Source organism: Poecilia mexicana, unplaced genomic scaffold, assembly GCF_051168715.1.
Source record: "Poecilia mexicana isolate PSO_F unplaced genomic scaffold, ASM5116871v1 scaffold_5, whole genome shotgun sequence".
Classification (NCBI taxonomy): domain Eukaryota; kingdom Metazoa; phylum Chordata; class Actinopteri; order Cyprinodontiformes; family Poeciliidae; genus Poecilia; species Poecilia mexicana.
In genome coordinates this window covers 23,346,840-23,360,611 of record NW_028263374.1, presented here as the reverse complement: position 1 = coordinate 23,360,611, position 13,772 = coordinate 23,346,840, and the positions used below count along the sequence as shown (strand labels likewise).

The 13,772-nt window shown below is 33.4% G+C and overlaps 1 protein-coding gene across 2 annotated transcripts in view; it reads right to left on the bottom strand.

Annotated features, from left to right (window-relative positions):
* LOC106909985 (hemicentin-1-like) overlaps positions 1-13,772 on the bottom strand; it is a 78,428-nt gene that overhangs the window by 49,399 nt on the left and 15,257 nt on the right. For both annotated transcript variants that reach the window (XM_088005756.1, XM_088005757.1), the window contains exons 2-5: positions 10,192-10,521; positions 7,635-7,967; positions 3,068-3,109; positions 1,399-1,671 (exon numbers count right to left, since the gene is read on the bottom strand). In XM_088005756.1, coding sequence (XP_087861882.1) covers positions 1,399-1,671; positions 3,068-3,109; positions 7,635-7,967; positions 10,192-10,521 — 978 coding nt within the window. The remainder of the gene's footprint in view (positions 1-1,398; positions 1,672-3,067; positions 3,110-7,634; positions 7,968-10,191; positions 10,522-13,772) is intronic.

Sequence of the window (13,772 nt, the reverse complement as noted above, 5' to 3'; positions counted from 1 at the left end):
CCCTGTAAAATTAGAAGAGACTTTATTAAGACCCTATAAAATCTGTTTCACTATTTTCAAAATTCCATTTTATTTTTTCCAAATTCCACTTTTTCAGCTTTCATTTTTCTGAATTGTATTTTTTCATTGTAACCATATTTATTAACCTAAAAAGTATGTAAATATGTTGTGAATGAAAAAATGTAATAAAATCAATAGAGGTCATCATTTACAGTTATTCTGCTCATAAATATAACGGACTGCTGCGGTTCAACAGAACATTTGTTTTACAAAGTTCTGTTGAACTTACAACAGAGTTTTTCCCACAATTGTCATCAAAAATTATGTGCTTAAGATCTTATTTTTAAGATAAAAGAAAACCTCCTTATAAAAATGCTTTAGTTGAACTGAACACTAAAATATTTATCATGTAGAAAACTTGCAAAAAGTAAAAGCCTGTAAACATTTCCATAATGATCTTTGTTCATTTTCATTTCTTCTGTCACAGACATGAAGTAATGACTGTTTTAGATTTCATATTAAGGTAATTCTGTGAAATTCCACATTTTATTGTTTTTTTTTTTTTTTAATTAAATTTCATCTACATTTCCTTATCGCTGAAATCATAGGGCCCGACTTTAAATTTCTATTTGTTACACATAAATCTCTTAATAATCAAATTACATAATATCTCAACAGAGCAATTTGCTCTCAGACTGCAGGTTTACTGGAGGTTCCAGGAATTTTTAAAAGTAATTAAGTGAAGCGATATATAAAAAATTAAACAAAAGTCCATGCCCAAATCTGGCTTTGTGTGCTTAAAGCAAAAGACCTATCATCCTTTTTATAGCTTTTACTGATCTTTAATTAATCAATACTTGTGCTTATTTCAGGCCTAAGTAAGGCCCTTTTTGACATCTCTCTGACATCATGTTACATCTCAGTGTGGGAATCCAAAGTTCATTTCCATTCATTAAGAATAAGAGTAATATGGCTTTTAGCTTTTAATCTCTTCTTACTAAAAACATAACAAGAGAACAGAGTAAGACTTGGAGTTTTTCTTTTTCAGCTCTTTGGAGGGGAAGGCTAAAATCCCAGCTGTATCTCATTCATAAGTTGGGATTTTATCATTGTTTTAGCTCTGGTCTTACGTTCCTCATTATCTTGAATTGAAGGAACATATAATTTCACTGTCTTACTAAATAAAAAATATATGTTTAGAACAAATATTCTTCTATGTCTAATCTCAGCAGAGCTTGATAATACTAAAACTGAGCAGGTTCAGACTCAGCTAATGTCTTTTTAATTTGATCTTTCTCTTTTCAATCTTAAAGATTTTTTTATGAAATTCATAATTATGTTATATGTAACAAAAACAACCACAAATGTTCAAAATATCAAAACTAAAAACAAACTCACCAGAGCTCGGAACAAAACTCTCGTCTGAATAAATTTGATGGCAGATTTCTTTCTGCTTCACAAGACAACGATAGTTGCCTTCCTTGGTCACAGAAAATATGAAGTATTGGCGATTTTGTGAGATTCCATTATCAACAAGCTGACCAACAGACTTATTATCACTGTTATGCAACTCCATCTCCATCTTGACTTTTGAAACATCAGGAACTGAACAGATCACCCTTATGCCATCAGCTGTTTTTTTAGTGCTGAGTGTTGGCTTTGGACAAACATCTGTGAAAACAGCACAAGCAATAAAAAAGATAAAGATTAGAAAAATACATTTATAATTTCCACTTCCTTGTATAATGACCATTATGCATCACAGTGCTACTAAATATTTGCAACTAAATTCTGGTATCTAAAGACTGAAAAGAAAAAAATATGTATAAAAAATATGATTAAAAAACAAATTCAGGCAGGAGAAAAACCCTTGACAAATCTTTTTTTTTAAACAAGCAAAAAACAGCCCTGATTCTTAGAGTTGGAAATGTAAATATATTGTGTGTATCTTAAAGTATTTCCACAGCAGGTAGAAAACAGTATAACAATAGAGCTTGCACATACACAAAATGTTTCACTTTAACTTACATTGTAGGTGCCTCCATATCTGATGTATTTTTTTATTCAGTGAAGTTAATACCCATCGCTAGGGTATCCAAAAATTATAGTTGAGTAAGAGTAAAAAGTATAGTGTAGTAAATTACTCCAAAAAGTTAGTTTTTATTTCTTTGCGAAAAGTTTCTTAAGTAAACTGAGTAAATGTAACTAGTCACCCACATCTATAGTTTCCTTTGTAAAGTCACTTTTTAGGAGTTACCATGAAACAACTAAAGCATGTGAAAACAGCAAGTCTCACAAACTTACTGTCTTTTAAAATAGGAGTTGTTTATTGTAATTATAAAATGAGTCCTAGTTCTGTACACTTCCCATTGTTACATTTAACTCATTGAACATTTTTCCCTTTGTTTTAATCCCATTATCATCACAAGCTTCAACTTTCCACCACCAGATGAGAAATTACTGATCTTTGCAATTGGGAAAATGCCACAACAAAGCATGTGCTTAGGCACACAAGTGGGTGGCACTGGCCCTGTTTGAAAGTATTTATTTTTGCTACTTACAGTGATTTTCCACTTACATGTATTAAAACACGCAATTTAAAATTAAATTACATCAGACCATTAGAACAAACATTTTAAAGGCAGAAATTTGGACTTAATGAAGTATGTTTACTTTCAACACGTGCTTTTAATCTGACAAATGAGCCAAATCAGAACTTATATGCTAATGTACTGAATAAGACTGTACATGGCTGGGGTTAATGTATGTAGTGGATTTAGGTATGTAGATACATACATTTATGTCGATACATACATACATAAATTTAGGTAGCCTAAATGTGATCTGGGATCAGTTATGTCGCAAAAAGATTCGATCATATTTCTATAAAGATTGATCTTGGTGGGACCAATGAGGTGACTAAACTTGTTATGGGTTTCATTAATGAAACACAACTTTAATGTTTTTATCCATCATTAGTAACAACACAAACACAACAACAACAACAACAATAATAATAATAATAATAATAATAAAACAAGTTAACTTCACAGGAATCACGACTCACCCGATCCACAGATTTGTGTTCTGTCCTTTAAGTTGACACATTCTGAAGGGGAAACAGAAGGTCTGTTAGACATTTGCCCATGCAATATCATGTTTGCATAAACATAAAGAAAGAAATAGAAGTTCAGAAGTGTTGTTCTGGCCATATTACAGTGAAAAGTGATGTTATGTAAAACTTTGTTTTATTTCAATCTATCAATCAATCAAGTAATCAATTAATCAATCAATTTTAGCTATAAAGCACCCTTCATGTTGGAGGCAGTTTGCTGGAAACACATAATAAAAAGTATTTCTGAACTGGGTTTGAACCATCCAGGTTCACAGTCAGCAGGTGCAAATACCAGAGTTGTGAAGTAAACTGAAGCTGGTGGGATCCTCCCTTTTGCTCCCCTCTCTGTAAGAGGGCTGGTGGATATTAAAAACAATCTACTTTCATCTTCTTTCATCAATCGTTCTTGATTGACTCAGTGTTTCACCTTAGGTAAGACTTATTTATTTCCTTAACAATTTGGTGTCAGGAGGCAATTCTGACTGGGCAGAGACTGCACTACGTTTATGATGATCAGCCTGGAAAATTTATTTTCGAGTCTCTGCCCTTAAAGAGCCTCACATTTTTGTACCCTGGTGAAACACTATTTCAACTTTGTAATTTCTAAAAGTAAATAACTTTAGGCTGTTGGTGTGACCTCGGGGGAAAGAGTCAGTGTTTTGGGTAATCACTGCCAAAGGTGCAGTGTTGGTGTACTCGCTAGACTTTTGGGAGGCTTATAGGAGTCAACACAAGCGACATTTCTGTTTTATAAACAGCTCCTTTTATCCAGTTGAAAGTCTGTAGAGAAGTTGGTTAAACTTCTCTACTATGTAGAATATTGGGGATACCCGTCAATAGGGAGTCCAGGTGTGTCTTTGCTCCTTCTACGCCATGAAGTTAAGGAAGGAAGCCGGCTCCGAAGATGTTCCAGCTGTACAATAAGAATCCATATTCAGTTTGCACTTACTTTTTCCCTGACAGTCCACTATTAAGTCTGCAAATAGAATGATTTGGGCCTGCATAGCTTGTGTAAACGAACAGACAGACCTAACTGAATTCTGGAGATCTGGAAATTTGTGGAACGGTGCGGATGCTTGACCAGCTAATCCACCTGCATTTTAAACAGGGGAGTCTCTGTTCGGTTCCACAGTTTCCTGCTTGGCCAGTCTAAAAACAAAAAACGGGTGACAAAATGTTTTTGGTAAATCTTAGAAGCAAGTTTAGGTCTAAATAGCAAATAGGGGGAAACCAACTTAATTTTTCAGTCTCTACATAAAAGGTTTTACAAATAAATGTGAGGGAATGAGTGTGTATGAGTGATGTTTGTGTACAAACTGTCAGTGGAGCGATCTATGTGTTCAGTGGAAGAGGCATCCAGGTAAATAATTAAAATCATTCTTGGAATATCTGTCTTTGTGAAGTTTTTTCACAATGATATTTTCTAATATTTGAAATTTTCATTTCTGAGTCCGATGCCCGGAATCCCCCGGGACTGGACGTAGGAATTGACAGAGTTTGAAGTCGAGCTGAGGCTCGGAGAAAAGGTCGGACCTCCGCCAGTCCTGGAGGATCGAGTAAACACGGGACAAACTAAGGAACGCTGGGACACATTTTCCAAGTGAGTAAAATTCCCCATATTGTTACGGAAGCATGTCAATTAGATCATAAAAATAATAGTATAATCATAAAAAATGTAAAGGCTTTGGTAAAGAGTTTAAAAAATGACTCAGTGTGCACGTAGAACAAGGCAAACTAAACATTGCTAAAAAGGTTTTTAAGATCCCAACATTATCAGAAATAGGAAGATAAATTATGAAAAAAATATATATGAATGTTTTGTGAACGACATAAAATACGTAATTTAAACTTTGCATTAACTGAAGATTAAGTAATTCAGTTCATTCATAGCAACAGGAGTGAGAATTTAAATTAGAAATGCCAACATCAGCAAGATTATGTTTTTAAATAATTTTTTTCTTGTGAAAAGTTAAACAAATTAAGCTGAAACAAACTAGTCTATAAAAACACTTCAGTTACATGACATTAATAAGAATACAAATAAATCTAATATTTTAACAAGGAAGGACAAAAGGCACTAAAAAAATAGCTAGGCACAAAATCACTAGAAACACTACAAGAGACTGAAATGAGAAAAGAAACCAACAAACAAACAAAGTTCCAACCCTAAACTCAGAGTCTTGACAACAGGAGCCTTAAACAGTCTTCAGTCCAGTAATATTTTTTTATATAAGTGGTTTCAGGGTTTAGATTCAAGCCAGAATGTAAAATAGATTATGGCAATTACCTAGATTCATTTAGGATAACTTAAGATGAGCTCCTTAGATTTGTAAGTAAATGCACCTCAAACTGATCAAGCCAGGAGGGTTGTGTAAATTTAATGTATAACTTGGGCAAATTTTGAGTTTTGAATCTCTTATTTTGAGGCAAGGAATTAGCATGCTTTTAAAATTAAATCCACTAAACATGTTTTAATGTATCAGCTATTAACTAAAACAGATGAGTTTGGGGTTTTCTGCAAAAAATGTGATGAACTTTTGAATTTATGAACTTAGTAGAATAACTTAACATGTGCTACCCTAAAATAATAAATGTGCAACAATAAATAAATAAAATTACAGTTTTTTTTAAAGTCATGGGAGTAGTCGCTCGACTGCTGTGCCTCAGCTGTTTTGGTTTAAGATGGTAATGTCTTGTAACAAGTGAGCAGGATGTTGATCCAACTCAGTATTTAATGCATGAATGGGAAAAAAGGGAAGTGAGATAAATGAAAAATAAGAAAACAAATGTAGTTGACGTGAATACCATTGTTTCATATGAGATAGGAGCATAATTGGAAATAAAGTTATGGAAAATGCTTTCTCAGCAACCTCTGAAGTAGTATCAAAAAGCTTATCCTATAAATTAAGGTACACAGTTTATAACTAAAATGAAAAACAGTGTCTAAACCTTTCAGGAAAGTCTAAATTAAATATTTTTCCTCACTAAATAAATGTATTTTAATTAAAGATCTTACCAAGGGGTACTGATAAATATGACAAGCACTGCAGAGGGAGAAAGGGAAATATTTTATCCTTGAACATTTTTTTCTTTTTTCCTCACTTGTAGAGTCCATATGGTGCAGTTTTGTTGAATTTTGAAACAGTAAAGAAAATGTTTAATTGTTGTACCAGAGTCTCCTTAAGTTTGCTAGATTATGTTTTTGTTGGAACCTGAAGAAACTCCTGAACAAATTGCCTGGGATGATTTCTTAAAACTCAACTTCTTATCATTATGTTGTATTTATTTTATATATATTGCATTAATCATTTTTTACTGTTAACTCTGAAGTATGCCCCTTTTCTAAAGGAGCTCATTATACTAAGGTTTTTATTTCTTTTACTTTGGAATTTTTTATGTTACAAGACTTTCTTTACTTATATGTTATGTATCTCCTGATAGCACAGTTTTTTAAGGCGATCCTTCATACGATCAAAGGGAGGAACTGTTATGTCAAACTTTGTTTTCAATCAATCAATCAATCAATCAATCAATCAATCAATCAATCAATCAATCAATTTTAACTATAAAGCACCCTTCATGTTGGAGGCAGTTCGCTGGAAACACATCATAAAAAGTATTTCTAAACTGGGTTTGAACCATCCAGGTTCATAGTCTGCAGATGAGTTCCAGAGTTGTGAAGTAAACTGAAGCTGGTGGGATCCTCCCTTTGCTCCCATCTCTGTAAGACGGCTGGTGGATATTAAAAGTGATTCATCTTTTCTTCACTTCCCTGGACTAGCCAGGGGAGTCATTGCTCATATTCTTTGCTCAATTTCTTAATAAAATAATAATCAAAATGCACTTTGATTAGTTCTTGATTGACTCAGTGTTTCACCTTAGGTAAGACTTATTTATTTTTCTAACAGTGACAAGACAAATGGAATTAAGAAAATCAATTTGACCTCAACAGTTCATATCACATTAACGTTCAAAAATAATATTGTAATTACATTTTTCCCCTAACATCATGCAGCTCAATCTTAGAGCAAAGATCAAATCTATTTGAGAAAACTTTGAAAATCATAAAATATTACATTATAAAGATTCAACAACTCTTCTATGACATCCTCAGTCACTGAGAAAGAAGGGATTTATTGTTATGGAAAGATTTTAATCAAATTCATTTAAACATCAAATCATTTGCTATTACCATTTAAATTCTGCAGATAACCATTTTCCTTTTCTTCTGTGTTCTTAAAATTTTAGATGTGTAAGGATGACTAACTTTCATATTTAAATTAATCATCTAAAGTCAAATAACACAATCTAAACAAGGCTTTGTAATACAATAAGAAATTACTTTGTTCATTAACAAAAATTAACAGTGAAAGTAATTTGATCCTAATCGCTGCTGTGAAAGGTAAACATTGTTGTTTAAGTGAGTTAATTAGTTGCATGTGAAAAATTATAAACATCGGTGCTATCAGCAGTGGTACTTAACTTTCTTTCAAGATTGGACAAAACGTTTTGTACTTACGAACATCAAGCTTCATGTAGAACTTCTGTTCTGGTGGCTGAAGATGTGGAAATGTACAACTGTAGTTTCCACTGTCAGTCAGCTTTGTGTTTTTGATAAGTATGGAGGCATTGCCAAACTGGAGCTGATCTTGGAAAAACTCAACACGATTTTTGAAATTTTCATGTTGACCAGGTTTTCCATTGTTGTAATGTTTGCCATTGTCATATAAAAACACCTCCTGCTTATCATCTTTCTGCCAGTCAAACAATTGATGTGTGAGGTCGTTCTTTCCACTGGGAGAACAGGGCAAGATGACATCACTGCCCTCTCTTGTTTGAAGTGTTGGAACATCTATGAAAACAAATCACATTTTAACAAGATAAACAGGTGGAAAAATTTAAAAAATATATTTACAAATCAAATTTTTAAGATACTTAGTTTGTTGGTAGATTCGTCAAACCTAAATGAATTGTGGAAACGACATCGGGTCAACAAACTAATATGCCCAAGAAAACAAAAAAAAGTCATACAAAAGTACTTAATGTTTTTTTTTTTTTTAATCTGCAACGTACCATAAAATGACAGTGATTCATACGGAGCCCTACAGGGGACATGGGAATTTTTTTTTCTTTTGCGTTACCTCACAAAACATTTGCGTTCCCTCGCAATTTGCTTACTGCAATATTTGCTGGTCTATTTTGTGTACAGTCATGAATGTTAGTTTAACATTTCAAATAAACACACATTTAAAGAGCCTCAGTGAAAATGCGTTTATTATTAAGTCTGATTAAAAATCGACTTATTCACTTCATGTTTATGTCTGTTTGTGTAAGGATGAGATGGAACGGAACTAAAAACAGCCCTTTAAACCATTCAGACAACCAACACAAAAGAGACAATTAAAAACTGCCAGATGACTTATTACCCCGTGATAATAACTCAGAAATAGTCCAAAGAGTTTGGATGTATTTTTTCTTTCTTTCCTACTTACAGAAAGTTTCTGTTTATATCATAGGTTTGTGGTGTGTTTCTGTCCTAAAGATATAAAACTTCAGATATTTCACGAGACATTAGCATACATGGAAAAACCTCACGAAAGCCTTATGTTATAGCAGAAAGCATGAAGGGCACCGTAAGAAAGGCTTACAGTACTCAATTATGCCGCATTGCAAGGTAACGCGAAAGAAAAAAAAATCCTGATGTCTCCTAGAGGGCTCTGTAGATTCATATCTTGCAATAGATGGGATCTTGTTTGAATATACAGAATAGTTTTTCTCTATAAGGAGAACTGCCTTCAATATCAGATTCTTATTTAATGAGGAGATTAGAGCTGCTTTGCTGTTTGGGTTTGAAAGTTTGTCAATAATACTCAAAGATAAATAAGAACAATCTTAAAGTATATCCCAGATTTATTAGGAGTCCAGAAAGGAGTTCTTTGTAATGGCTGTGAAATATATTTTTAAAACAAATTTGAATAATTATTCAATCAGAAAAAAATAAAAAACTGTTTTCAGTCCGGATTTTGGATTAAGCAGGTTCAATGCTGAATAATTAATGGAGACCCAATAATTAAATAAAAGTAATTCTAACAACTGAGCAACAAACTGGCATGACTATTATTCATAATAGAGGGAGGAGTGTTTTTCTAATATTTTAATATTGTGCCTAATATTTGATTGATGGTGCCTGTTCCAGTTTAGGTCTTTTCCACAGCATGTTCTGATTCAATGGTGTAACAAACATAAGAAAATGATCATATCTTTTTGGTATAAGTGGTTAATCCTAAAAGTAAATTAAAAACCTTTGAAATTATTGATTTGGTGAAGATCTATAAGAACTGAGGCTGTTAAAGAAAAGAGGGATCAAACAAATCATTTGTCTGGTTTATATTTGGTGTCTCCTAACTTCCTTTGTGTTTCAAAAACTGATACAATAAAACAATTTTTATTTCTATTTTTGACAACATTTTGTCTGTACCTCCATTTTAACCCATGTCTAAAAATAATTTGAATAGTATTGCAGCAAATTTATGTAAGTGAACATTTCAAATACGGATTTTTGCAGTAACTAAGATTTAGCTGTGGGGAGTGCTGTGATTCAGCAGGATAAGAAATTGTTTTCATACTTTTTATACATCATAAATCAGATATAAAAACTAAGTGTGTATTCAGGAAGTCAGCAGTAAATGCTAAAGTTACATTTCAAATCAATGAATATCTCCCAGAATAACCAGCAAACCATGGGGTCAAACTAAAGAGACTGTAAACAAACATAAAAGGCCAGGTCTAAAACTGTTTGCATGTAGTTATTGCAACATCAATTTATCTTTTAACAGTAATAAAAACTCATGTCTGTACTCATGAGTACAGACTCCTGGAATATCTGCTGGAACATTTTACCAGCAAAAAACAAACAAACAATAAAAACATAAATTAGTATCAACTTGTTAAAGGGAAATCCACATTTAAAATTAAAACAGAGATGAAAATGAAATGAATCATGAAGAAAATAAATATGAAAAGAACAAAAAGTTGATTTTTATCTTTTGAAATAATGACAAAAGTCAAATACTTACCGACAACAAGCTTGACGTGGAACATTTGATTTCCTGAATTAAGACCTGAAATCTCACAGCTGTAGTTTCCTCTGTCTTGAATCATTACATTTTGGATCTGAATGGAGGCATCACCAGAACGTAGCTGATCTTGAAAAAATGACACACGATCTTTGAACTGTGGATCTTGACCATCAAGTCCATTGTTGTAATGATTCCCAGCATCATAATAAAACACGTTCTGACCATCTTTTCTCCACTTAAATGACTTAAATGAGAGATTTTCCTTTGTGGTTGGAGAACAGGATAAGATGACATCACTACCCTGTGATACAGTCACAGTGACGACACCTGGAAAGACAAATAACTTTTTAAAAAACTTATCAAGACAACAGATTCACAAAACTATAATGATCTGTGATTGCCAGAAATATTTGATGGTTCCATTTGTTTTAAAATAAACTAAAATTAAACCCATGACAGTAATTACATTAAGAAGTTTATTACAGCCCACTTAAATATGTATTGCTCCTTTTGTACTAAGAGACATCTTGTTCTTTTATTTCTTCTCTTGTGTGTTGAAGATATTGTCACAAAACTGAAAGAGCAGAATGGTGTACAACCTAGACCAATCACAGTAGGAAACAGTTGAGTTAATCTGATTCGACAAATTTTCACCAATAGTTCCCGTCATGTAAGGAAACTTCCTACTTTATTGTAGTCTTAAAAAATAAAATGGAGTTAAAAGTAATTTATAAAGAATCAGAACCAACTTATAAACAACTTCCTAAGGAATAAGTAAAGAAGAGGAACTGTTTTAATAAAGAGAAAAATAAGTCTGGTGGTGACAAATTCGCTTTTACTAAACTGTTTATTTTTTGTGCTTTGCACATTTGCAGTTTTGGTCTCTTTCCTCCATGTCGTACTGGAATAGATCAAACTGTGTGCCAATGATCTCTGCATTAATGCTACACGTTTTTATAAATATCTTCATGTCTCTTTGTGTATGAAAGTCATTGTCTCCCAAAGTTCATGAAAGTAAACTGATCAATATACTGTTGAGAAAATAAATTTAAAATAAGCTAGTTTTAAAACTTAACATGTCTTGATTCAAATGCCCTAATTGTGGTTTTGAAATTAGTATTGTATTCTGGCCTATTGACCTTTATTTTACTTGTAGTTACAGCAGATGGTTTGCTAGGATCGTTTGGACTGCCTTTTGTCTGTGTGGAAAACAATACAGTGGAAGTTGTAGCTTTTCACACTCATCTGTGAAAGGCCGTAAACACGGCAGGAGTTTCTGGCTTCAGATAGAGGTCAGAGATAGCTCCTCGTTGGATGAGCAAAGATACACCTTATTTGAATAAATTAAATACAAGAGGATAAAACTTTCTACACAGGACCTGGGATCCAGAGGAAGAGAGAGCCAAACTTTTTTCCAAAGTTAAACTTATTTTAGAAATTTCTTCCTTAACAATACCAATCAGAAAAATCAGTAGAAGTAGGGTGTAATATAAAAGCTTTCCAAAAAGTATACAGCTGACCAAAAAGGAAGCAACAATTTGAAGAGTCTATAGATATTTTTGCTTTGATTGATCAGATTGTTTTTATGAAATGAAAGCTGCACTGGCATGAAATCAAAACAGGACTGGGTAGAATTTAAGTTATAACACGAAGGTACTTCAGCCAAAATGTTTAAGTACCAGATATACCTGGACCACACCTGATTTATGCATAAATGTGTGGTAGACTGTTAAACTTCAGCCATTCCAAGTCTGGGGAAAATGTAGGAATCTAATTTTGAAGAAAGAAATCAAGAGAAAAAATTCATCAAGTCAGGAAAACCATGAAATTAATATTCAGTGGCAAAAATCACTCTTTGTTGTTGTACATGTTTAAGTTATAAGTACACCATTAAAGGCAACATAGACATTAGCTTTTATGTGTTCAACATAACGCGTTATAACACATTTACTCTAGACACTTAAAGCTGTAGAATGTAATTTTTATAAGAATTTTTTTTACATATTTATTGAAACTGTCACTATGTCCTGACAGTACAGTATGAACTCCTCTAAACTCAGTACTCCCAGTGATAACTAGAAACAGCCAATCAGAGCCAGGAGGTGGGTCTTAGCACTGTCAATCAAAATCTCATGTGGATCTGACATCTCTCCCGCTCCCCCCTTGATGCAGCTTCTTCCAGATAGTGGAGCCTGTCGTTTATGCTCAGACTTGTGAGCATGGCCACTGATGACGGCAGATAAACTGTTTTTCTGTAACCATAAGTTATTTCTCCGCCATTACCTTTTAGCAGTATTGATTGGAGAGACAGCAAGCTCAGTTCGTGGCAGTGGCAGTTTGTAGTGACACTTCCGGTACCAAATGTGTCAGCTGCCATAAGCTATCACAGATTTGTAGTGGTAGCTTCCGGCAGCTGACCCTAGGTCCTAGAGCGGTCACAGCTGCTGCAGCTGTTTTGGGGGGATGCTGATGCCAGTTTTTGGAAAACTTGTTAGTTGTATTACTTGTTAGTAAATAATTATTTTTTGAAATGACAATGTTTTTGATTATTAAATAGTGTAAGACCTGTAATACTTTGACTCCATTTACTTGATGGAGCTGCCACAACTTGTGTAGCAGCTGCCACTAGGTGCCATGGCTCGATGAAGCTCAGATTAAAATGATCTTTTAAAAACGTCCAATCTTCCAAGTCGGTATTAAACATAGTTTCATTATGGCTACATTTATGTCTTAATTTTTTGATCTGATGTAACATTCTAATCTTAAATGTAATGTTTTTGTTAGCTGTAAGTGGAGAATCATCATAATTAAGAGAAATAAAAGTATTTGAAACATCGATCAATGTGTAATTAATCTTTAAAATGTGTTTCACTTACTGATAAAGTTACAGAAATAAGTTGACTGTTCAGTAATATTTTAATGTATCGAAAGGGTCTGTACTGTAGGGAGTGCAGATGTTGCTAGGGAGGAACAAATTTTAATTCTTCCTAGGGTCCCCAAATGGCAAAGGCTGCCTCTCTATGAATATGTTGTTTTTCATTGAGACAACAGACTGGACTAGAAATGCAACAGAAAAATATTTACTGGAAAGGACTGAACAGACTTTATTTTTCTTAAGGAAGTCATCAGGGGCCTCATGCATAAAAGAATGTGCAGTTTTGACACTAAAACTTGGAGTAAAGAAAAATGTAGAAAAGTGCGGCACCCCAAAAAAAATCAGATGCATAAAGCCGTGTGGAAGCAAGTGGCCGCGCACCTTTCCTTTATAAATCCTAATTTGTGGGAAATAGAGCGCAGCTGCTGGTCCGTCCTGTTGCCACCCACCAATACATATAAATTAGTATATATAACCGGAAGTCTGCCACCATGTGTAGCAATAACCATGGCAACATCCTTGTTTGAAGCAGTATAAGTATTTATAATAAGAATTATATATTTTATTTAAAAGGTGCTTTGAGGGCACATAATGTCACCTTACAAAAATAAAAATACATTTTAAAGAAAAAAAAATCCAAATTTAAAAAATAAAAAATAAAGAGATTGTGCAAATGCCTGTCTGAACAGTAGCGCATTCAGCT